This window comes from Ovis canadensis, chromosome 23 (assembly GCF_042477335.2).
Source record: "Ovis canadensis isolate MfBH-ARS-UI-01 breed Bighorn chromosome 23, ARS-UI_OviCan_v2, whole genome shotgun sequence".
NCBI lineage: Eukaryota > Metazoa > Chordata > Mammalia > Artiodactyla > Bovidae > Ovis > Ovis canadensis.
This window is the reverse complement of record NC_091267.1, coordinates 65,887,572-65,914,870: the sequence shown is the minus strand read 5'-3', so window position 1 is coordinate 65,914,870 and position 27,299 is coordinate 65,887,572. Positions and strand designations below refer to the sequence as shown.

At 37.4% G+C, this 27,299-nt stretch overlaps 1 protein-coding gene across 1 annotated transcript in view; it reads right to left on the bottom strand.

Moving 5' to 3' along the window:
- DCC (DCC netrin 1 receptor) overlaps positions 1-27,299 on the bottom strand; it is a 1,287,746-nt gene that overhangs the window by 702,185 nt on the left and 558,262 nt on the right. Inside the window, exons 3-5 of the mRNA XM_069569336.1 lie at positions 20,515-20,799; positions 2,585-2,735; positions 880-1,016 (exon numbers count right to left, since the gene is read on the bottom strand). Coding sequence (XP_069425437.1) covers positions 880-1,016; positions 2,585-2,735; positions 20,515-20,799 — 573 coding nt within the window. The remainder of the gene's footprint in view (positions 1-879; positions 1,017-2,584; positions 2,736-20,514; positions 20,800-27,299) is intronic.

Genomic DNA, 27,299 nt, shown 5'->3' with positions numbered 1-27,299 from the left:
CAGAGGAAAAAAATTTAAAGACTGATAAACAAGTTTTTCTTGTTGCTACAGGAGAAAGCAATTGAAATTCAAATATTAAAGTACTTTCTCTAAACTGCATGATTCAAATTCAGCTGGTTAAAAGAAACCAGGTAGATAACACAACATTTTGTTTGACTCAGTAGCTACCACATATGAGAATTATTTATTTGCAAGGAGACACAATGCCTTTGCCTATCTCAATTTAATGAACTTATCTGTGCCTCTGACATTTATTTAGATTCTTGCTATGAAAGCTTTCTTTAGAAGTATTTTATTTTAATGGTTCATTTTCAATCTAACATTTACTGTATTTCCATATTAACTAAACAACTTTACCATTACATCTGAGTTTATTTTTTTATTTTTTTTTAATTTTTTTAGTTTTTTATTTTTTAAATTTTAAAATCTTTAATTCTTACATGCGTTCCCAAACATGAACCCCCCTCCCACCTCCCTCCCCATAACATCTCCAAACCTTATCATCTCAAATGACATTTAACTTTTCTGCTCAAGTACCTATTTTTTTCTACAGTTTCTCTTATTTATTTCTCCCAGATATTTTGGAAACTCTCATTTGATATTTACCACTTTTGCTTGATAATAATTTTTGATAGGTTTCAGTTATATAACTGGAATAATTAGACTAAGCAGTGATATATCTGGATTTTAATCAATGAGCAAGGATTCAAAAACTGCATTCAACCCCTGTGTAACTAATCAACATAGACCAAGGACACATGTGGAGTATTGGGACTTTGCAATTTCACAGTAATAAGCATAGGAAGCATTTCAATGATAAGCATTCATAGCATTATGGTGATATATTTTGAAGTGGACAGGTAAACTCATTTCACTTACCCAAGACTGTGAGCTCTGCAGAAGCACTAATATTCTCATTTTTATATGTGACAACACAGGTGTAAGTTCCACTGTCATCATCTGTCACATTGGAGATAAGCAAGTTACTTCCACCCAATAAAGAATACTTTTTGGACCTGTAAGACAGAATGCATATGACATTAGAGAGTAGATACAAGGTATCTAAAGGTTTTAATGAACTCCGTAAAAGCTCAAGTTATAAAATCCAGGGCTATTTCCTGGGAGCTTGATAATGGTGCATCTATTGATCAAAAATTCCTTCAAGGTAAACCACTCCCATTGGAAGATTGTAATCAAAGAAATGAAACTGATTAAACTTGAAACTGGGGCTTCCCTCATAGCTCAGTGGGTAAAGAATCTGCCTGCAATGCAGGAGATCCCGGTTCAATTCCTGTGTTGGGAAGATCTGCAGGAGAAGGGATAGGCTACCCACTCCAGAATTCTTGGGCTTCCCTGTGGCTCACTTGGTAAAGAATCCACCTGCAATGTGGGAGACCTGGGTTCGATCCCTGGGTTGGGAAGATCCCTGGAGAAGGAAAAGGTTACCCACTCCTGGCCTGGAGAATTCCATGGACTGTATAGTCCACCGGGTCACAAAGAGTCAGACACAACTGAGCAACTTTCACTCACTCACTCAAACTTGAAATTAATGTTAGTCCTGAAAAGAAACAAGACATAATTTGGCTTGATTCTCTCAGTTTTGGGTTTGAGAACGGCAGGTCCAGAGAAGTGATTCCTCCCAGTGGGGGTCCATGTCCTATGTCCTGACATCCAATTCAGTAATCTTTGTGCAAAGTTCCATGTCATACTGCACTGTGCATGCCTGGTCATATCTGAACACATCTTCACACGCTGAAGCTGCAACTAGATTCACTGCATGCGTTCGTACTCTCAGAAGGGTTGTGATACCGTACAACGCAGCGTTGTTACATAAAAAAATACTTCAGACAGATGAAACTTACAGATGAACTCATTGCCTATGAACCTATTTTGCTATAAAATATGTTTTTAAAAGTACCACATCAAATCTCAAAATCAATAAAACTAATTTCTAAAATGAAAACCAATCCATTTTGATCAAATTCTTCCAACTGAGTTTCATTCTATTAAGAGTTTTCTTTCTAACTAAGCCATAATACTAACATCTGGTAACTTGGATCCAGCCAAGTTCTGTTTTATCTTGAATATCTGTTATAGCTGGGACTCTCTATACCACCTCCTTAGATTCAGATCCTCCAAAGTACCTTCTCTGAAGGCTCTGTGGGTAGAAACCATCTCAAGGGCAACCCTGGCTTTCTAAATTTCCTTTTATAATTGATCTCACGGATTTTGGCTCTACCCAGGTGGTGGTACAGTAGTGAAGAATCCTGTCAATGCAGGAAAGGTAGGGTCCAATCCCTGGATTGGGAAGATCCTCTGGAGGAGGAGTTAGCAACTCCAGTATTCTTGCTGGAAAATCCCATGGACAGAGGAGCCTGGCAGCCTACAGTTCACGGGGTCATAAAGAGTAGAATGTGACTTAGCAACTAAACAACAAAAAGTGTCTTTCATGTTCTGTCTAATGCCAAGAATGTGAAAAGACTATTCAATTATCATCTAAACCCCTAGTATTAATAGAAACATATCAAATTAGAGAAAGTTAAACAGGAGCACATGCTTCATGGAAGTCTCGCATTTATCATACCTGAGTTGGATGACTTCCTCTCCTCGTAGCCAGGTAAAACTTGGGGGAGGATAGCCAGAAACACAGCACTCCAAGATAGCATCCTTTCCTTCAATGGCTACTACATTTGATGGTCTTTGCAGAAAATACAGCTGCCTGTGCAGTCCCGGATCTATGGGAGAAAACACAAGATCACATCTGTCATGATATTGAAAAGAAAAATGATATAGCTGGAACCATTTTTTTTTTTTTTTTTTACAAAATGCTGTGACAAAGAGGAAGGAAAGAAAAATGGAAAGATGCCAATGAAACTTATAAAACAGACTCCTAGAAGTGTTTTTCCATGTCTAGTTTCTCAGATTATGATATTAAAATATTCTTGGCTGCTGATAACACCATGGTAACACCATGGTAAAGGCAAAGGGAAAAAACTTGAGACTACGGGTCACTCATGCAGGCCCTGTTGACTGATTGTCATTAAAGAACAAGACAGTATCAGCAACTTTCCTAAACATTGTCACCCAAAGCTCTTTGCTGTTTTCAGTTTGCCTGCCACTAATATCTATTCCAGGCTTCCCTGGTAGCTCAGTGGTAAAGAATCCACCTGACAATGCAGGAGACATGGGTTTGATCCCTGGGTTGGAAAGATCTGCTGAAGAAGGAAATGGCAACCCATTCCAGTAGTCTTGCCTAGAAAACTCCATGGATAGAAGGAGCTTGGAGGGCTACAGCCCATAGGGTCGCAAAAGAGTCAGATACAACTTAGTGACTAAATAACAACACCACAATATCCATTCCACTTCCATCTGCTTTGTTTATTGCTTCTGTGGCTTGGGATAGAAGATTAAAAATAATATGTTAGAACTGTGTCAAGTACTATACAAGATACTGAGAAATAGCTGTTGTCTTCAAGATCAAAGTTACACTAAAGTTGGTTTGTTTATTGTTATAACAATAAGTTTAGCTGTTTCTAACCCTTCTGTTTATTTTGAACAACTTTCCAAAGAGTGTGTTTGTCACTAGGGCTGAGATTTTGGACAAATGAGGAGCATACTCCTTAACACCCATCCTCCTGTTGTTCTCATTACTCATAGCTACCAGCAGGTAACTGAAATGGTGTCTTTTTTTAGTGAGGTATCCTTGTTTTACAAGGTATGTCTGTTCCTGCTGTATGAAGTGAATCAGCTGTACGTATACATATATCCCCTCCCTCGTGAACCACCCCCCATGCTTTTAAGACCACAGGGCACTGAGCTGAGCAATATGTGCACCCCATTTTCAACCTAAAGACTCATTCTACTCAGACTCATTTGATCCAAAAATTGCTGATGATATACCAAGTGAAATAGTCACATATATATATATATATATATATATATATATATATGTATGTATATTCCTAAGCACAAGGTTCAAGACTGTCATGAAAGAGTTCTGTGAGAGTTAAGAGCTCCTCTTTCACCTACCAAATAAACTCCCCTCCAAACACCTGGGACACACCAACAGCATTATTACTAGAAGGTGGACTTGGAATAAATCTTCCCAGCCATGTAATATCCTCTGATCTGACCCGCTGAGTAAATTTCTATTTCTTTAAGATGAAAAGCTGTATTTCCAGGTCCCCATTAAAACCCACATTTCTCTATGAAGGCTTAACTGTGGCTGTTTACAAATTAATGAATTAAATAGGATTAGCATATAATCTTTCATTTTGCCAACCCAAAGCAAAATGTTGAAGCAAAGAAAATGAGGCAATGACATCTTCAAAACCAGGATTGGAGTGACAAGGAAATGTCAAAGGATGTTAAATTTAAATACGTTGTACTGAGGGCCATGGATTCCCAGGTGGCTAGGTGGTAAAGAATCCTCTTGCCAATGCAGGAGAGACAAGAGACTCGGGTTCGATCCCTGAGTTGAGAAGATCCCCTAGAGGAGGAAACGGCAACCCACTCCAGTATTCCTGCTGGGAAAATCCCACTGACAGAGGAGCTGGAGGGCGACAGATCGTGGGGTTGCAAAGAGACACAACTGAGCATGCGCACATGCCCTGCGGGCTGGCGGTGATCAGGAAGAAGTGAGGTGGGCAGAGGTCTGCGACGCAGGTCAACACTGCTGTTAAGTTCCCTTGACTGGACCCAACTCTACGTGAGCAGATCGCAGATGAATAAAAGAACACCAACTCTCTTGTTAATAGCTGGGAGAGTAATTGTCATCTAAAATATTCTTTGCGTGAAGAAAGAGAAATTCACACTTTCTTAGTCTTCTCACATCTGTTTCTGCTTGATACAGCAACAAAAATAAATACTCTTCACAATGAAAATATTGAAAGAATTTTCAAAACGTGTTAATCTTTATTAAACCAATATTCTAGATGAAATGTCACAATTGTTTTTCAAAATTGCTGGTGGTTTGTTTAATAATCCTGCTTGAAAGTGAATTTTCAAATCAAATGAAAATGTTTTGCAGGAGAAATGTTGCTTAAAAATAAAATCCCTGATGTGGAGAAAAGGGAACTCTCCTACATTGTTGGTGAGCACGTAAATTGGTATACCCACTATGGAAAACAGTAGGAAGGTTTCTGAAAAAATGAAAAACAGACTTGTTATATGATCCAGCAATCCCACTCCTGGGCATATATCCAGACAAAACTATAATTCAAAAAGATATGTGCCATCCTATGTTCAGAGCAGCACTATTCACAATGGCCAAGACATGGAAACAAACTAAATGTCCAGCAACAGATGAATGGAAGAAATTGTGGCACAAATAGAAAATGGTAGGAATCGTCCTCAGCCATAAAAAGGAGATTTTTGACTTTATCTTAAAATATTGGCATCACTGGGCTCAGGGCCACAAAATCACCATCTGCTATTTTTAGGTGGAGCACATATATTCTAGGCTTCCCTGGTGGCTCAGTGGTAAAAATTCACTTGCAATGCAGAAGACACAGATTCAATTCCTGGGTTGAGAAGATCCCCTGGAGTAGGAAATGGCAGCACACTTCAGTATGCTTGCTGGGAAATCCCATGGACAGAGGAGCCGGGTGGGCTACAGTCCATGGGGTCACAAGAGAGTCGGGCATGACTTAGCAACCAAACAACAACAAATACGTTCTAAATTACTCCAACCTCATGTGTTGTATGTGTAACCCTTATATTGACAATGTGTCACACATGACAATCTGTTACATATAACAACGTGTCACATATGACAATCTCATATGTGTTATATGTGTTACCCTTCATACATATGGAAATGTCAGTCTTTAGCAGAGAAATTTGGTTTCCTTTCCCCAAAGATGTTTCCCTGTAATTACTGAATCTGATAAATTCTAAGATTATGGAAGTACTACTCAAAGCTAAAACAGAAATAGTCTTTAATAGTAAATAGTTCATACGTCTTACAACATTGTGATAGATTAAATATGATCACAAACTGTTTAAGCTCCTCCAGTCCAGAGTTGAGGGTACAACTGCTATGGTTTAAATCTGGCCTGACCCTATATCTTGCTTTGACTATTTGACTGTGTTGGGAATTAAATTGACGAGCTCTGAACACAAGGCCTCAGGGGGCCTTACAAGTTTCTGCCATGGCTCTTTCTGAACAACTATACTGGTCTTACCGACTGGAGGATGAGAAGGCACGCAGAGGAAGACTGAGTTTTCCAGCCAAACACCAACGCCAGCTAATAGACATGTGAGTGAGGCCATCTTAAACCTTCCACCTTTGTCAAAGGTGTCTGAGTGAATCAAAGTGAAACGAGCAGAGGAACAGCTGAGATAAACCCCAGAATTATAAGACATAATGGAAGTTACTACATTTTGGAGTGGTTTGTTATATAGCAGTAGACAATGGCACCCCACTCCAGTACTCTTTCCTGGAAAATCCCATGGACAGAGGGCCTGGTGGGCTGCAGTCCATGGGGTCGCTAAGAGTCGGACACGACTGAGGAACTTCAGTTTCACTTTCATGCATTGGAGAAGGAAATGGCAACCCATTCCAGTGTTCTTGCCTGGAGAATCCCAGGGATGGAGGAGCCTGGTAAGCTGCCGTCTGTGGGGTCGCACAGAGTCAGACACGACTGAAGCAACTTAGCAGCAGCAGCAGTAGATAACTAACACACGCACATGAAAACCAAAAACTCGGCAATTGGAAATATTAAGTGACCTTTTGAGTGGTTGCTGTTTTTATTTTGACTTTTCTTTTCTGGTTTTTATTTGTTTTCAGTATTAGGGTGATTCTGGCTATTTAAAGAGACATGATTAAACTTGATGTACCCCTTATTTTTTTCCTTTGAATTTTTATTTTAGAACATAAAGAAAATGTATTTAAGTTTTAAAGTGGGAAGAAAGGAGATACAGTTGCCAAGGTTATCTTTGTGTGATAAAACTGTGGGTGGTTATTCTTTCCATCTTTGGATTTTTCTGAGTTCCAAAATTTTTTTTTTTATTAAGAACAATTTTTTTTTTAGAGTAAGGAGTTATTTGAAACTCTGGTGTTGCAAAGTGGTTGAAAATTACATAAAGAACAAAGAAATTATAAAAGCTAATGACTAAAGCACAAGGCAAATACTTAAGAGAAAATGAAAATTCTCCTTCCAGGCTCAATGATGATAGAGATGAAAAAGTCCTGAGCAGAGTGAACTTAAAATTCTAGGTCATGACTTTTGTTGACTAAATTGGTTTTAATTGAGTTATGATGGAATTAGTAATTACTCATAAAATTATTTTTGTTATTGCTATATGGGTATAGATTATTCAGACCCAAATGGAGTTATTCAGCTAACGGAATATGAAAAAAATCTAGTAGATTGAAAAAACATAATTTCACAAGGAAATGGCATATAATACCAGTCTGGAACAGTCTATTTCATAAATTGGTGATATGTACACAAATGATCATTCTATTATTATTCTTCAAACTGACATATGTAATTTCATGTCCGGGTAATATGTTTTAAATTTTAAATTGGGAAGGAAATGCAAGGGTGAATTCGAGAAAACATATTTCTCAATAGCTTTCAAATCAAATCAGAAAAAAGCACTGATTTTTCTTCTAATGTAAATTTTTATATTATAAAATTCAAAAGCAGACATTTTCCATATGGTACTCATGGAAGCGAACACACACATGGCACAACTGTGCTTTCTAAATGGATTATAAGCAGTCACAATTTGCCCGAACTAAAATCCAGTCTATCTTTTTCCTGTTGGGAGGCAAATGTTAGCCTGATTCTCTGATCTGATCTCATTGTCATGCTGCTGGAGGTACAGCTAATCCTCCTCAGAGGCCAACAGGAGGTACAGAAATAAGAAGAGAACAGTCATTACAGTGATACAGATCTCTGACACACACAGATTGCATTAAATTGTAGAAACACCTTATGGCAACATGCTGCTTTTACTTAGGCTTTTTTTTCTTTCTTCCTCCCTCCTCCCTCCCTTCATTCCTTTCTTTATAACTTTTTAAAAAGAAAAAATTGGCCTGCTTTGTCTTAACCTAGTATCTGAGTTAGAGAGGACTGTAGACACAATCACCAGGAAAATGAATACAAATGTAAACAATGGATCTCAAACTCTCTGGTCTCAGGAACCATTTGCATTCTTACAAATTATGGAGGCAACAAAGAGCTTCTGTTTACACAGGTTATAGCTCTAAACAGTTACAATATTAAAAATCAAAACAGATGAAAATATTTATTTGTTAACTATTTATTCAAATCTCACCAGAAACAGTATATTAAAAAAAAAAAACTTTCTATAGTAAAATTGAGAAGAGTGGTAGTACTTTATATTTCTGTACACGTGTAATGAGTGGCTTAAAGGAAAATGACTAGATTATTCTGTTACTTTCTGCATTTACTTTGTTCTGATATGTAGCTCTGGCTGAATTACATGCAAACAATATGACCTCAAATAGATATGTAGTTGGAAAAAGGAGGTGTATTTTTAACAGCTTTTCAGAGAACTGCAGATTTTATCCTTTAAGATGGCAACAAAACTCAATAAATAGTTTCCTGAAAGTTGTAATGTGAAATCTGACATCATATCAATAAACATTCTGTGCTGTGTTATATAAAAATCCATCGGTCTACCTTGCATCTTGAACATATTTTTGTCCATGCTTAATCCTGTCACATCAATCAATGGTCATTTGGAATGGTACAGTGAATTAGACAGATCTTTCAAATGTTGACACATTTCATTATACAGTATCACAAAAATCTCATTTGTTACTATCACAACCAATCCCATTAGAAAGGTCTTTTAACGTTGCAAAGCTGTCAAGATCCCAGTGGCAGATACAAGATTTCCAAATTTCTAATTTTAACTTAAAAGCTTGAATTTCATAGTTGGCAGCAAATGCTATTTTCCTCGCACTGACTGACTCACTTTTCTCATTTTTGAGAAAATGTCTAACTAGTACTCAAGTCTGAATAGCTACAGTTTTCCTGTTGATTGTCCCTTCAAGTAAAAATGATGTTCTGGAAAAAAAAAAAAAGTGGCTAATTCATCTTGAATCTCAAATGATCACGTAAGTTGTTTGCTCCTCAAAGAAAACTCTGTACTTTCATAATCTTGAGTATATTTCCCATCTTGACATCCAGAATATTAAAAACATATGCATTTAAGAATCAAGAATTAATAAAATTCATAATTTTTGCTACTTCAAAGACATTCTTAGTCACTAAAGTAAAAAAAAAAAAAGCCCCCAAACATATTAGGATTATTATTAAAAAAGGTTTGACCTTAAAGATCTCCTGATGACATCTTGAGAAACGCCAGGGATTCACAGACCATACTTTGAAGAACGGACAAAGCAACAGTCCGAATAAATCACCCAGTTTTCTTAGATGTTCAAGAAGCCCATTTCCTTTCAACATGGGGATAATTTTGCATCTTTCAGGTAGAAGTAGGAATAAGTTAAATATACTCCTCCTTTCCTCCTCTCCTTGTTCCCCATCCATCACCAACCATCAGTTAGGGAAGAGTGCAAAACTTAAGAATCTCCTATCACTGTCTTCCTATCACTGTCCAACTTGCAGTAGCAAGTTAAAAAAGCATCTTGAAATATATAACCTGACATATTTAACTTACTTTTCACATATTCAGAAAGAAGAGCTCAACTATCTTCAGAGCGCGTGCCCTAAAGGGACACAGAGAAAGTGCGCTGGTGAAAGTGAAGAGAGTATTTCCCATTTAAAGACATTTCCCCAAATGAAACAAAACAGGTTTCTACACAGGCTTCTATTAGCCCTTATACTGGCCAAATTTACTGAATCTGTTAGGCCAGCTAGAAGCTAGATTGGACTCTGCATTCACAGGTTTTCCCAAATGCCTTGGGGTCACATTATTTTGCGTTCCTTCATGATCCAATACCAGGTTGAATATATAAATTATTAAACCTGGGATATGTTTCAGAATGAAAGGTAACTCTCTTTGTAATTATTCTAGGACATCAGGTATGATCAGGACTACCCAGGGCAAACTGGAAAGCAAGCTTACCCTGTAATGACAATGATTTATTTATTTTTCCCAATGAGGCCATTTTCCTAAACCACTCTTTAGGAATATTGACACTAAGCTTAGATGGCAGAATCTAAACAATAATTGAGGCATAGAGAAATTTAATGATGGACTGTTGGCATCTGTGTCAGCAAGAAAAGAAATACCGGCTTTTACAACTTAATGACTGTCTTCCTCAGAATAACTACTCCTTGCTTTTAATTGTTATGCTTTCTGAATGTAAAACCTCCCACCCCCCATTGTATACTCTTGTTTTCCTTATTAAATTCCTGCTTCACCAGAATGTAAACCACTTTTCCAGCTGGAAATAAAAGGGCACTGCAGGCTATCATAGGATATTCGCTTTGATTTCTTCCCAGGCATAAGAGTTACAAATTGATTTAACTTCACAGAGCTAGTTTCCTGTGTCTATATCCTCAGTTTCAAGCTCACCTACTGTCTACCTGCTGGCTCCTTAGCCATCCCCCATCGAGTTCTGCTTCAGGAAATTCAGCAGCCACTATGCATTTTTAAACGTAAGTAGGTACATTAAAATGGGTGTGCGCTTGTGATCACTCAAGCCAGCTCCAACTCTTTGCGATGTCATGGACTATAGCCCGCCAGACTCCTCTGTCCAGGGGATTTTCCAGGCAAGAGTACTGGAGTGGGTTGCCATGCCCTCCTCCAGGGGATGTTCCTGACCCAGGGATCAAGCCTGTGTCTCCTGCATTGGCAGGTGGATTCTTGACCACTGAGCCATGTGGCAAGTACTGCCCTAATATGTGCTTTGAGCCAAAAAGTCCATTACACTCCTCCTAACTCTGTCGTTTCATGCTTGATTTCTTTCCGAGTATTTGTTAAAAAACAGTTCTGTTTGTTTTCCTTGCTGTTGAAGTTCTTTGACTGTGTATCTGCTTTCATCATTGGTTTTGATTTCTTGTCTCATCCTGTTGTCTGCTTAGTCATCATCAATCCAGACCCCACCCCCCCGACCCCCGAGGCTGTAGTTTACCCATCCATCTCCCCTCCCCCGTCCCCCCACTTGCTCTGGTCATAGCCGTGCTGTGGTCCACAGCGTGTTTGCCCTTAGTCGGGTTTATGCTTTGTCTTCATGTCTCATTAAATGGTGTTTTCCCCCCTTAGCAGTAAGTTGAATTGGTGTATCACTATGCAGTTATAGGAGAAGGCAATGGCAACCCACTCCAGTACTCTTGCCTGGAAAATCCCATGGATGGAGGAACCTGGGTGTCTGCAGTCCATGGGGTCACACAGAGTCGGACACGACTGGAGTGACTTAGTAGTAGCAACTCTGTATTTAGTACGTCTTTCATTAAAAATCAGCCTAATTCACATGAATCAAAACTAATTTGGTAAAAAAAAAAAAAAACTTCTAGTTTAAGATGGTGGAGTAGAAAAGATGTGTGCTCATCTCCTGCGAAAGCATCAAAGTCATAACTAGTTGTTGAACAATCAACTGCAGGAGAATGATGGAAACCGCCAAAAAAAGATATCCCGAGTCCAAAGGCCAAGAAGTAGCTGCAGCAAGACCGTAGGAAGAGCACAATCACGACAAAATCAAACCCCATACCCGCCAGGTGGGTCACCCACAAACTCAAGAACACTAAGACCAAAAGAGTTCTCCCACTGCTGTGCAGGTTTGGAACCCCACGTTAGGCTTCCCAATCTGGGGACCTGACAAAGGGCCTGGGAATCTTCAGGGAAAATGACCTTGAAGCCCATCTGGATCTGATTATAAGATTTCCACAGGACTGGGGGAAACAGACTCCAATCTTGGAGACCCCTCCCTCAAAAAAAAAAGAAAAGAAAAGAAAAAACAACAACTCCATCAGGCAGAAAGCCAAGGAGCTTTGAAGAGAGGGAAAAGGGAGCCATTTCTTAGAAGCTCTAGGATTCTGTTACTTTCTTTCCTCATTTATACACCAATGCATTACTAAAAATGGCATTCTCTCTCTGTAAATACTCCTACATCTGTTCATATTTCCTCTTTTCTTCTCCATGTACACACACACACATTTCTATTTGTAGTTAGAGCTTGGAAGAAGAGAGGGAGTGTCTATTCTTATCATTGGCATGTGGATATAGCCCTTCTGTCTCACAGGCAAAATCTGAGTCTATCAGTTTCATTTTATAGCACATCTGAAGGAAGTGATTTTTCTTTTATAGAAAGATTTTTTTTTAATTTTACAGCTGACAGTAGCATCACAGAAAACAAATGTTGCCATTATGATGTGTCAAAGTTAGTTTAGGGAACCCAGAAATCTTCATAATTTATATAAATGCATAATGCAGCACTTAAAACTTTGCAGAAAAGTAATTTGTTATTCTAACTTTTTTTTCTTATAAAGAACCAACCAAAAGTATTTGAAATATTTCCTATTTGGCCAATGTTGAATCAGCAAAGTTATACTCTTAATGAAAGAGTGTCTTTCTAATAGGACTGAAGAAGACAACCAGTTTCATTAATTTTTTTTTGACTTCTGAACTTAGAGACTATGTTTTGCTTCCATACATCCTTAGAGAAAGCCTCTTGTTTAGGTTAGGGAAGACTACCTGATCCAGGGCTGCTAAGTGTCATATTCCTAGTAAATGCAGAGCTGACCATATGTCAGCCCAGCAGACCCTTAGGAAAAGACAAGCTCTCTCCTTTCAAGAAATGAGTATTCCTCATGGTGGCAAACACTCTTGAGCACATCGTTTTTGCTTTTAACCTTATGTGAAACAATAACCTTTCAGGGAATGAAAGTTAAGATTAGAATATATAATCAATAAAGACAGAAAAACTAGTGGATTTTGTGAAGGAGAGATCACTAGTGACATTAGGATGAAACAAGAAAAATGTCTTAGACGCTCCCCCCTGACCCCACCCCAGTATTCCAAGGACTTTCAACCTGGACCCTGTTGATTACCCCAGGTACTTATTAACAAATTCAAAAACCAAATGGATATTGTCTACTCAAGGTCTTACATAGGCAATAGTAAGTCAGCTTCAACTAACTGATATTTGAGACTTTGTTGCATCTGAATGGGATTTCATCAACTCTGTGAAACACTGGTCATCTTAGTTATCCTACATTGGTTTCAAGACCTAGTAACTAATATATGAATAACCAATTCATATAATATAACATGATTGTCCACTGGTTTCTGTGCTCTTCCCAGCTCAGGCTCTGGGCAGGATAAAGTTATCATCTGGGGTTGGAGGCAAATCACATCGTGAACTTTATTGACTAAATAGGCAGTACACAATAAAAAGTATCAGATTTTCTTTCAGTCAGGTGTCTATGCAAAAATAAACTGACTTAAAACTTGTTTTTAAAGTCAGTGTAGTAGAACAATATCCTATTTTATGAGATTGTTTTTTGGCCTGTACTTGTTATGTTTTAGCATTGGCTTTAAAGTTTTTAATCATTAGAATTTGTCTAGAAAATTTCTACTCTTAAACATTACAATCATAAAGGCAGAGTTGGGGATGAATGTGCATATAATAATAAAAATGACTTCTGGTAGTGAGAAGATTTGGAAAGGCTGATCTCCTGCAACCTCTTAACAGATAAAGAAAACAAGAATTTTAGAGGATTAAACTAATTGGTAATAACTAATAAAGAACACATACCAAGAAGTCTTATCCATCTGCTAAACCTTATTTCTAAGTCAGTGCCTTTTGTAATATCTCATATAGCCAAAGAAATGATGCAGGTAAGGATTCAAATCACGTATCAATGAGTTACTAGAGAGGAAATAGGTATGGGATACTCTGATTTCTAATAGATGTGAAAAGGAAATGCAGAAAGAGACTACTGTGGATAAGTAGCACAAACCATGTGCAATTAACTACCAGTAGGTTAATGAATGTTCAGATATCCAGAATCAAAGTCAAGTAAATTATTATCAGAAAGATAATCTTGACATGAGAATCAAAATCTTTAAAGTTGGAATTTCTAGGATGCAAAGTAATCATGATAGTTACTAAGGGTTTGGCAATTCCAGGCATTGCACTTGGCCAATAAAATTTAAGCTTCATAACCACCCTGTGAAATGTACGATGTTACTTTCTACATTTAGGAAGGTTAATAAACGTAGATTAGATTAAGCAATTTGCTCTAATTGCACAGCCAGCAAGTGGGGAAACCGAGACTTATACTTTCATGTCAGGTTCCCTGCTTGTTTTACAACTTTTATATAATAATAGGTCAAACTGGGAATTTTAAATATTCATTGATTAATCAGTAGTAGTTCAATGCGAACCTAATCCATCAAAATATATATGATATCCCACATACTAACTCCTTCACATAATCTGGATTATATCTGGTATAATACTTAGGAAACACAAACTTCACACGGTTAAGAAATAATATGGTCTTCTATTTTGCTCTTTTTAAAATTAATTTATTTTAATTGGAGGCTAATTACTTTATAATATTGTGGTGGTTTTTGCCCATTGACATGAATCAGCCATGGGTGTACCTGTGTTCCCCATCCTGAAAACCCCTCCTACCTCCCTCCCCATCCCATCCCATCCCTCTGGGTTGTCCCAGTGCACCAGCCCTGAGCAGCCTGTCTCATGCATTGAACTTGGACAGCTGATCTATCTGACATATGGCAATATACATGTTTCAATACTATTCTCTCAAATCATCCCAACCTTGCCTTCTCCCAAGGGTTCAAAAGTCTGTTCTTTATATCTATCTCTTTTGCTGTCTCATGTATAGGGTCTTTCTAAAGACATTACCATCTTTCTAAATTCTATATATATGCGTTAATATACTGTATTGGTGTTTTTCTTTCTGACTTACTTCACTCTGTATAATCAGCTCTGGTTTCATCCACCTCATTAGAACTGATTCAAATGTGTTCTTTTTAATAGCTGAGTAATACTCCATTGTGTATATGTACCACGACTTTCTTATCCATTCATCTGCCCATGGACATCTAGCTTGCTCCCATGTCCTAGCTATTGTAAAAAGGGCTGCAAAGAACACTGCTCTTTTCTAAGCAGATATAAAAGAGAAGCATAAGAAATTATTTTACCCTGTTTATAGCATGGCTTAGGGAATAGTTTTATTCAAAGGTAGCCTAAAAAAAGAAAGCAAACAATGGGGAAATCCTTCCACACAGGGAAAAACATTAAGTATGATCCAAAACTATCAGGTATTACATTAATGTGATGTGTTCTTCACTTCCGTGTTTGTTTTCCTGAGTGTGTGTTTCTGCCATGAAATTCATAGCTCAAAAACCTTCGAGCATTCCCAATCACCAATAAAGTGAATAGTATCAAGTCTAACTTCCTAGACATGGGATTCAAGGTTCTTCATAAGGTGGGTTCAGCTTCTAACTCCAGATTTATCATCTGCTATTATCATTCTACAAACAGTTACCTCCTGTGATCTAGAACAGTAATCATCTCTATGAAGACCTTGCAAATTTTCCACCTAGAATTGATGTATTTCTTGTCTGTACTGATTTGAAACTAGAGAGGTTTACCTAAATTTACCATCCCTTGTGTTATGTTAGTCATATGGCTATATGAATTAACTGTCTGGTTCGATCGTAAATCTCAAAACAAAGAACATGTCTTCTTTGATTTCCTCTACAGACCATTCTTTTGTAGAAATTATACAGCTAAATGGTAGCAAAGTATAATTAACTTTGAAATATAGGTAACATTTAATCAGACTACAAAGTTTAATGCACCTATCAGTTAATAATAAATTTTTCTTGATGAACAAATTCTGAAACTCTTTTAAAACTCCCCAAGCATGGTTTTCCTTCTAAGTAATATGCCTTTTGGAATGGTTTGTATTAAAATTTATTCCAATAAAAATAAATATTATAGAGAAAAATCACTCAAAGTATATTTTAGTCCAATTTATTCCATAGGTGGGAGGGGGGTTCATGTTTGGGAACGCATGTAAGAATTAAAGATATTAAAAGTTAAAAAATAAAAAACTAAAAAAAAAAAAGCCAATGTCTCTAATTATACAGATATTTAGTTCAAGTCTACACAGGACCTAGAGTCATCTAATTTTAGTTAAACGAATGAACAACAGACTGAATAACCAATTGATCAATTCAATTAGGTCATTAAGAAAACTGAAATCAGAGTTCCAGTGTAGAGGCCAGTTATTTTAGTCAACCTAGTGCCCAAAGATTTATAATTCAGCAATTCAATCTACTGTTTGGCACTCAGACATGATGAAATCTGAATAAAATGAACTTGACGATCTTAATGGCCGCTTCAAGCTCTCCTGTGTTCACCATCATAGACAATGAGACATTTTAAACCATTTCAACTCTTCCTTAGTATTTTGTTATAAATATTTCCCCCCCAAAATTCTTTAACAGAACTCACTGTTAAAAATGTACGATTCCTCTTAATTTTGTGTCTTAAAACATTAATCGACAGATTAAATGAGTTACATTTTCTCTCTTTAAATGAAAGAAATAATTACTCATTTAACCCTGAAAATATACAATGTTATGGGAAAATTTCTTTCTAAACTCTGTAATCTGATTTGAGCCACAGTAACACCGATACCTTGCCCCTAATATCAGGAAAAGTGCTGCTACCTAGCTTCAACTGAGAATGATGCCACACTGCCCTCTTAAGTTACATCTGGTAAGTCTCAAGAGACCTGTCATTAATATCCCCCCATCCAGCTGCCCTTCTCAACCCCTTCTGATATCATTTTAGGAGCAGTTTTGATCAATTCTCTCCAGAATTAATACTGCACATTCTACCACATCCTTCTTCCTGCAGTTTATCACCCTTGCTTCCAGCTTTTCCAGCAACACCTCCTATGCCTCATGGCCCAGTTAAACCAAAAGAAGGCAGTTCCCCATTGAAAAACTTCTCTCTCTTCTCTCGGTTTTGCTGACCCTCCTGTCATCTTCTCTTTGCCTACCTACTGCTTTTTCTTCAAGATTGGTACATTGGTGTTTCTTCTATAACTCATGGCACTCTATTTCTTCTTCCAAAACACTGTCTACTTGCTTTGTCTGATTCTCCCACTAGACAATATTTTTGGGGCATTATCTTTCAACTCTGTATCCCTAGCGACCTGTGTGATGGCAAGCACAGAAGATTCACTCAAAAGTTTATTGAACAAAGTATTTGTGCAGTGAATAAACTTCAACTGCTTGCTGAAACACAGTATTTCAAAATAATTCATTAATTCTTAAAATATGCATTTTATGCATCTTAGTTACTTGGTGATATTAGATACCTGACACATAGAAGTGACAATCAGAAATGTATTCTAATTTGAATAAGGATATAGAATTGTATGCTTTTTTAAACTTTTTTATTACTATTTTTTACTTTACAATATTGTATTGGTTTTACCACACATCAACATGAATCCACCACGGGTGTACACGTGTTCCCAATCCCGAATCCCCCTCCCACCTGCCCCCCTACACCACCATCTCTCCGGGTCATCCCAGTGCACCAGCCCCAAGCGTCCTGCACCCTGCATCAAACCTAGACTGGTGATTTGTTTCTTAAATGATATTATACATGTTTCAATGCCATTCTCTCAAATCATCCCACCCTCTCCCTCTCCCACAGAGTCCAAACGACTGTTCTATACATCTGTGTCTCTTTTGCTGTCTCGCATACAGGGTTATTGTTACCATCTTTCTAAATTCCATATATATGCATTAGTATACTGTATTGGTGTTTTCCTTTCTAGCTTGCTTCACTCTGTATAATAGTCTCCAGTTTCATCTACCTCATTAGAACTGATCCAAATCTATTCTTTTTAATGGCTGAGTAACACTCCATTGTGTATATGTACCAAAGCTTTCTTATCTATTCATCTGCTGATGGACATCTAGGTTGCTTCCATGTCCTGGCTATTATAAACAGTGCTGCGATGAACACTGGGGTACACGTGTCTCTTTCAATTCTGGTTTCCTTGGTGTGTATGCCCAGTAGTGGGATTGGTGGGTCATAAGGCAGTTCTGTTTGCAGATTTTTAAGGAATCTCCACACTGTTCTCCATAGTGGCTGTACTAGTTTGCATTCCCACCAACAGTGTTAAGAGGGTTCCTTTTTCTCCACACCCTCTCCAGCATTTATTGCTGTAGACTTTTGGATCGCAGCCATTCTGACTGGCATGAAATGGTACCTCATTGTGATTTTGATTTTGGATTTAGAAATGGATAACTCTCCACACACATCACAAAATGAAAATACTCCATGAGTTGTGGTAAAAAAACAAGTGTTGAATCAAGCTGCAAAACTTCAAATTAGAATTTTAAACTAAATCATAAATAGATGTATTCATTCGTCAACATAATATTTAAATGACTGTGGAAAAATTTATTTTTTAAAGAGTGGTACCAATACAGGTTACATTAATGCTTCTATGTCATGTTACTAATACAATAGGCTTCTATTTTAACTGAGTTTATGTTACCCTATTAAATGTGCATTTGTATAGAGAATGGACACTATATCTATGCAATTATGACTTCCTCAAATTGGAACTTCTAGAAAGTAAAAATTGATTCAGAAAGCATTGGCATCATTTTAAAAATGTGAAAAATCACAAAGGCAACTAAAATAAGCTGAAATTGAGCATTCATCCATTTATTCATACTCTCACTCAATTTTGTACTTGCAATAGATTTGGCCTCTAAACCAACTTGCAATCTTGGGGATAAATGGGACAAACGTGGCCCTTCAACAGATTCTTTATGGAATCAATAGTACAGAAGACAGGCTTAATCAAGTATGCTAATAGCACAGGTCTGTTTGGTACCTCAGCTCATAACTCCTTTGTGGAATTTTTATTTGAATTCATAAAACTTGTAGAAATATACATATTAGATATAATAATTTTTTAAAAATGGTAGTTTTTATCCAGGTGAAAAATACTGGTACACCTCCAAAGTACACTTATGCATTCTTGACTTTAGCTGGATAACACTATGAAATTCGGTTTTAAATAAATCCCCATGGATTACAATGCAAATGTGTTTCACAAGGTGAACAAATAAATGTAAACGGCGACTTGATGATTATGTCTCTATGTCTTTCAAAAGTTTCCCTTTCAGATTTAATATTTAATTAGTCCAACTTTATCCCTTAACACCACTAGAAAACAGACTTTTTGGTCATATTAAGATAATCAAACATATTCTTGCCAATTTCCCACGTGGCTTACCTGGGTTTCTCATCTGATTGACCGAGATGCATTATTTAGGCTATGTGAATATAAATATTTAAATTTTTTGTGTATCTAATGGCTGCCTAAATAAATGCATACACGTGCTGGGAATAAACACTGCATTTACAGTGTCACTGGTGGTTACTGACACAATTAAATCAATATCCCTGTGACAAAGAGTCCACAAGAGAGTCAGAAGAGGTTTTAGAGACGTCCTTACTAAAGTCTTGGAAACTTTCAATCGAGTTACCAGTTTGCATTTGGAATGACATATGGATGTTACCCTCTACTTAGCTGAGTGACTTGTAATAATTACACCCAGGATGTTGAGACAGAGCCAAAGTCAGTGCTTTGACAGTGAATCTGTCACAATTACTTACGTGTTGCTTTTTTTCTGAGTCTCACATGAGTCTAAGCAAATCCCAGAAATAAAATTAAATGAGAAAGCAGATATTACTGGGCTGGCCAAAAAGTTCATTTGGGATGTTACAAAATATCCAAAAATACTTTTTGGCCAACCCAACACATCCCTAAGAAGATAGCAGCTACCAGACAGGATCTTAAAAAATGTCCATTCCAATCATCGATTATTTAGGAAAGAAAAATGAGGCCAGAGTCTTAAGGATTTTGCAGGGAAGAGAGAGGGAGATAAGAGATGGAGAGAAACAGCTTTATCATATCAGTCACACTGGATTGCAGCTACTTCTATGTCCAGAACTCAAAAAATCCAGGCTCTGTGTCAGTCTTAGTTGTTTCTGGATCCTTAGTACTTAGCGCAATGCTTCTCAGAAATGAGTGTATATATGGATGAGCACACGAATGTTCAGTGTTAACTTGGGGAAGGCTCTTAACCTTGCTAAACCTCACCTTCATCCTCTGCAAACAGGGATAAAGGTAACTACTTCTTAGACTATTACCAAAGGAAATTTTAAAAATAATAATAATAATGTTTAGCAATGGACTTTGCACAAAGCAGCGCTTGTTAAGTATTAATGGAATGAGTGAATGAAGTCAATCATAACGAAAATATCTGTTTCTCTGGAAAGTTCTACCACAAGACATGAAAAGGTAAGAAAAGCTTTTGGCATATCCTTTTCTAATGATCAGTTAGAGAAGACGGAAAATATAAAACTAAACTCAATAAACAATGCAGAACTTAAACATAACTTCCAAATACGTGTTCAAGGAAAAGTTATTCAAACTACTCTAGAAAATATAATTCTGAAGAGAATAAAGAACACTGCAATACCTGATAAGATTCTGACTTCTGCTTCATTTCCTGTCCTTGAGCTGGCTGGATTCCGGGCTAAGCATCGATAGATCCCAATGTCCCCCGGTTGAAGTCGACTGATTTGCAAGGCTCCGGAGGGCAAGACCACCACCCGGGAGTCACCAGGAACAGGAGTCAGGTCCTGCTGGTTTTTCTGCCAGTGTATGGTTGGCATCGGCTCCCCAATGACTTCACACTTGAGTAGCACTGTGTCGCCCATGAAAGCAGTGATAGATTCTGTCTGGGAGAGGAACCTCAGGGGTCCTAGGAGAAACACAAGGAATGAAGAATACATCTTTCAGATGAGTCACAATCATCCCCAAATAAGATAATCACACCTGTATTCTTGATAGAAAACCAAGATAAAAGTACTTTGGTCACATGATGCACAGAGCTGACCCACTGGAAAAGACCCTGATCCTGGGAAAGATGGAGGGCAGGAGGAAAAGGGGGCAACAGAGGATGAGATGATTGGATGGCATCACCGACTCAATGGACATGAGTTTAAGAAACCTGGGAGTTGGTGATGGACAGGGAAGCGTGGCGTGCTGCAGCCCACAGGGTTGCAAAGAGCTGGACACGACTGAGTGAGTGAACAACAAAAGCAGTTTCAAGAAAGATGGGCCATATTAACCACCGATTATAGTAACAGAGAACACTCTTTCACAGATTGACTGCTTAAGATAAATGATCATCGGAATTTATCAGTTATGCTGTGGCCGAATGAAAAAATGTTTAAGTAGGAATTAGACTGTTTTTTTTAATTTCTAGCCTGTCTGGGCCCCCTATTCCATGTGAGTCTTCCAGTAACTTGTTTCATTTCTTTGGGCTATAAAATGGGATAACAGTAAATTCAGCTCATACAACTACTGTGATGTTCATTTGAAATAACATGTAAAAAGATACATAGATAATTAAGCAAAGGTAGGGAAAAAACAAAAAATAAATAAATAAAAACTGACCACTCCTGAGCATAAAGCATGATGAGAGAAGCCTCCTCCACCATGGTGTTGTATATAAAGAGGTAGAAGATATTTGGAGCCTGCCATCTTGAACCTCCTTCTGTGAACAGATGGATTACTTGTGACCCTAATGCTTTGACCATGAAAGGATTTCTTTATGATTACAAACATATTTGAATGAATTTTGTCACCACTGATGGATCCTGGCAATTTTACTTTCTAGAGTTAATTTGAATTAACAATTTTAATTTCTTGATACATGGTCATCATAGTTACATTCTACTTTTTAAAAAATGTTTTACTGGGGTTGGTTTCATTGTAAGTGCATTTCACAATAAGATTTGATTCATTCATCGGTTTGGGTTTCATGTCAAGTTTTTCTGCTCATATTTATATTACTGTAATTTTTATTTTATAGATTTTTAACTAGGCCAAAATTTCCTAGGTCTTGGTTTAAATTTTGTAAGGAAACTTTCTACCAATGTTTAGTCAATAACAAATTCTAATGTGTTCAGTGTGAAATACTGTTAATTTTATTTGGGGGTATATTAATTCTTACAAACCTAACTCTCCAGGTAATCTGATAAAAGTTTTGCTGGGGTGAAAAGTGTGAAGGGAAAATAGCCTAGGTTCAAACATCATGATTTAACATGGGAGATAATCAGGAATGCTGTGGAAAAGTCTCATATTCTAGGTTAAGGTAATATTTCATGTCCCTTTCAGAGATTATTCTTTTGAGCCACAAGATAGCTGAATTCATGAAAAAGGAAATCACAGCAATATCATATTCAGAATAGATAAAGGTTGCCAAAGATGGTATGCTACTTTTTATACTCACACTCATAAACAGACCTACAGACCTGGAGATGTGACATTATGGTTTAGCAAGAGCAATTCATTCTAGACCACACAGAAATGGTAACTGATGCACGTTAATTTATCAATTGAAATTTATTCTACACATAGGTACTAAAATTACTCATCTGGAGTCTGTATCCACAGAGCTATGAGTTCGTCTCAGCAGTGCAGATGTTTCTACAGTGCGAGCCAAGCTTATGCTAAATTTTCTCCTTATTTGGCTAACTGGAACTAATCTAACTAGGCTGTATCCACTACTGAATGAAGACCAAAAGAAATCAGTTAACTCGTGCCCTGCCTCATTGTTCCAAGTCCAGTTTCCAAGCCGTTTGTAGTGTAGAATCTCGGGCACATTCAAAAGAAGGGGCCTTAATCTACTACTGATTAGCTTCAATATGGATTTAAAGCGTGTACCTGAACAGAGAATGGTTTATATGCACTACATTAAGCAAATCTGCAATGAGATGTGGCCAGATGTCATGACGGTTACATGGGTCAAGATATTTTTCAAACAGGTTTATTTGTTTATTTGATAATGTTCTTCTTGGTGTCCATCCCTAGCATTTTACTTTATAGTTAAGGAAACATAGCTTGGGAATAACTTACCCACACCTATGAGATATACATTTTATACAAAGTAGATAAGAATAAAACATTTGTGATCAGCTGACAGAATATCTGGATACTTTCATATATTCATATATATGGTCCTGTACCAGTTAACACACACTGGATAAAATTCTAAACATGTATTTTATATCTGAATGTCTGTGGTATTCAAAAACTTCACTTGCAGAGTTCTAGACTTAGAATGAAACATAAATTGAAAGAGTAATTCAAACTGTACTCAATAGATGATTCCTTTATATAAACTTCATCTAGCCCAAAGAATCACAGATGAGGCATGAGACTGTATACGAATATAATTAGGCTTAATGGAATTGGCTACTATTGCGCATGCTTATTCACTATGCAGTCTATGGTGATTTCAGATCTTAATAAACAGGGGTTCGGGGATCGACTCTAACTTAAAATTTAATGAAATGATGTTGGAAAACTTCAAATAGTGGATTACTTGACATAGTGAGAAAATATAAACATGATTTGTATCTTTTCCTTTTTGTTTCTACAAAAGAAACCCCACATATCAAAAAGCAATTCTAAGTTTACGAGGTTCTATATGGCTTGAATTAGAGCTCACAATATTGTGCTACCTTTGCGCACTCACATCTCACGGCAGTGTAACAAACCAGCAACAGTATTAAAAGAAGAAGTTATAGCCTATCAACTTAGCACTATATTTTCAAGGCACAAGTACAAGCACCTAGTTATAAACATTAAACTCACTGCAATTTATAAGGATGAAATATAGTATTTTCATAAGTCATTTAATGCTCTAATTCAATATAAAGACATAGGTATAATTTTAATTATATCCTTATGAAAAACAGTTACCTGCTAACCAAGAGCCTTTTTACGGAAAAAGCGTGGTTCAACTCATTGGATCACATTTGACTAACTGTAAGCATAATGGGGGTCTTCCCTGGTGGCTTAGTAGTAAAGAATGTGCCTGCCAATGCAAGAGATGCAGGTTTGATCCCTGGGTTGGAAAGATCCCTTGGAGAAGGAAATGGCAACCCACTCCAGCATTCTTGTCTGGAGAATCCCTTGGACAGAGAAGCTTGGTAGGCTACAGTCCATAGGGTTGCAAAGAGCAAGACATTTCTTAGCAACTAAACAACAACAATCATAGCAAGAATGGTATTCCTATCACTACCCTTTTCTCACCTAAATCCATCCTAAACATAGTCAAAAGATTAGTGTTTCTAAATCACCAGAAGTTTTGGTTTCACTCAGAAACTCTAAAATTCCATTTTCTAGTACTGTCTTAGACAAATATCCTGTTACCCAAGAATCCATGCAGTGTTCCTTCCAGGCTCATCTTCCACACGCCTGCAAAAGAATACTCAGATCTATTGACCAGTTCTAGACCTGGCTCCTTCTTGATGGTATTTCTCATGGTATTTCCTCTAAAGAGGTATACCTTCTCCCCTAACATCTACCTAACAAAACTGTAGTCCTTCTTAGAGTACTAAGTCAAAAAATCCTCTTTTCCTTAATCTTACTTACTGGAAATCATCTCTCAATCCTTTAATTTTTAAAGGACATATAGGCAGTGTGACGGTTGATGGTATAAATAAAAGGATGATCAGTATTTACATGTTTGTATATGTGTTTTCCAGCCCACAGAGCATAGCCAATATCTACTGAAAGAAAAAAAATATAGATATTTACTGAGGTTCTGTGTCTATGTAGACTACTGCAAGACTGCAAATTTTGATAATTGCATTTGAGTGCTGGTTTATCACTTTCTAACCTACTCTGTGGCAGTTTGGGACAGCAAATAATATACCTGGGTGCCAGATTACCTGGGGTCACTTCTGTGGTTCATCATTTAGCCAGATCTTGGCTTATTAAAAACAAAACAAAACAAAAACAGAAAACAGAACAGACAATTCAACATAAATAGCAACTGATCATCTCTAACCGTTAAGAGGATGGTTTTTGACTTGGCATCAACCAACTGGGTTGAATTCTTGGATGGGGCTTCTGGTAATTTTAAAAACCAAGTGGAACCTCCCTCTTCTCTCTGAGAATGTCCCACTTTTGGCCAAGAATAGACAGCATTGTTATTTTTATTTTTAAATTGTTGCTCCTTTCCTCCATTTGACATCAGTCTGTAAATGGAGAAACAATACCAAAACAAAACAATATCAAAATGAAAAATCCAAAGAACAGAAAACCCTAAATAAACCCTCCAAGTTGGCCTCAGGGTCTACATTTCACAAGAACCATCAACTCAACCTTCACACAGTGTGACTCATTGGAGAACTATTAGATTCAGATCAATCACACAGGAAACGAGTTTTATCATTGATCCTATTCTGTTCCTTCATTAACTACCTTCTTTACTTCTCACAACAGCTCTTCAAGTAACTCTCGCTACCTTACAGATGGAACTTGGAAGCAAACTCATTCAAATGTTTACATTATGTACAATTGTTTAAAGAAAGTTTTGTTCTGAATGATACTCTTTAAAATATCCTTTTTTCCCAAGCTAAGTGAAAATGTCCCCAAAAGAGTTTCTTTTATATAACAGTACCTCCTGGCTCCTGAACCCCCAAGTATCAGCATAATACTTGTAAACTTCTTTTAGTAAGTACACTCTGACCCAGATTGAATTCTTACAAACTTCAGCCTGAAGAATTTTGCAATTAAAAATAGCACAGGAACCTATGGTTGGTGTTTCTATGGAAGCCTTTCACAGTTAGCCTTGGGGGAAGGCTGTTTGCAAGAATGAAATGTAGTCAAAGTTCCTATCTTCTTGGTTAGCCTGGCCCAGGATTCTAAGACAATTTTATATCTACGAATACCTGGGCTTGTCAGAGAAGTCTCATCACAGCTAACTGACAGGTTTACATATTACCTGCACCTCTGTATATTAACAAAGATCAGCATCTATTAGTGAGGAGGACAGTTCAGGAACCATAATAAGGAGAGAACACACTGTTTATACATATGGAGAAGTCAGGCACGTATATGTGGTGACTCCATTTTATTCCTTGTGATATGATAAGGATAAACACAGACACTGATAACTCAGATTTTATAAGCTGCTAATAATAAAAGTGCCTGCGCTTCAATATTAGGAATTTTATTGATGTCAACTATCCTAATTACATTTGTATAGGAAGCATTAACAGAGAAGGCAATGGCACCCCACTCCAGTGCTCTTGCCTGGAAAATCCCTTGGAGCGAAGAGCCTGGTAGGCTGCAGTCCGTGGGTCGCTAAGAGTTGGATACAACTGAGCGACTTCACTTTCACTTTTCACTTTCGTGCATTGGAGAAGGAAATGGCAACCCACTCCAGTGTTCTTGCCTGGAGAATCCCAGGGACAGGGGAGCCTGGTGGGCTGCCGTCTATGGGGTCGCACAGAGTCGGACAAGACTGAAGTGACTTAGCAGCAGCAGCAGCAGAAAGCATTAAATGTTAGCAAGAGATATATAGCATTATGAGTGTAACAAGGAGAAATGGGCTGTTTATTTCAGTTTATAAAAGGATCCTTCCTAATTCTCTAAAGCTAATTTTAACACTAAAACGATTCATTAAGTACCTATTTATATAGGTTACTTTGTTAAATGTTGCTCAAGGCCTGATAAACAGCCATAACTACAATTTTTTCTAGAACATTTACTAACTATGCTAAGACTTAATTACCTGATATTTAATAGTGCCAACATAGTACCAGAATTCTCATGTCCTCAGAGGGGCCTTCCCCAAATCTAGACAGAATTATTCCTATGTGCCTCCAATTATTCCTATGTGCCTCCTTTCCAACATTCACTTCAGTTATAATTTATTAACTGTGGAATTAATTTAATCGCCATCTTCCCAGCGAATCTGTAAATTCCAGATAAGTAGAGCTGGTTCTATTTTATTCTGTACTCTGAACACTTAGCCCAGTGCCTGGCATATCATTATCCATCAGTATATGTTGAATGAAAAGATATGTATGATGGATTAGGGAAATATCCCAGACTCTTATACATTGGGAAATGTAGGAAGAAGAGCATAAAGAGAGGGAGAAAATAAAGATTTCTGCACGGAACGTGAAAAAGGGTTGAAGCTATTAAACATACAAAGTCAACCCATATAGATCTTCATTTGAAAAGACTGGGGGAGGGCAAGTGTCCAGTGCATCCATGAAAACTTTGTCTAAGCCCAATAAGTTTAAATTGTGGAACAGTGATATTCATAACGAGATTTCCCCATTCTTCCTTCAAATCACTGTCCTGGGAAACAAGCTTATCAATGGTCTCAGGACCAGCCCCGCCCCACTTGGGATGGACTGGGTATTGGCTCCAGTCATCAGTCAGGCTCTG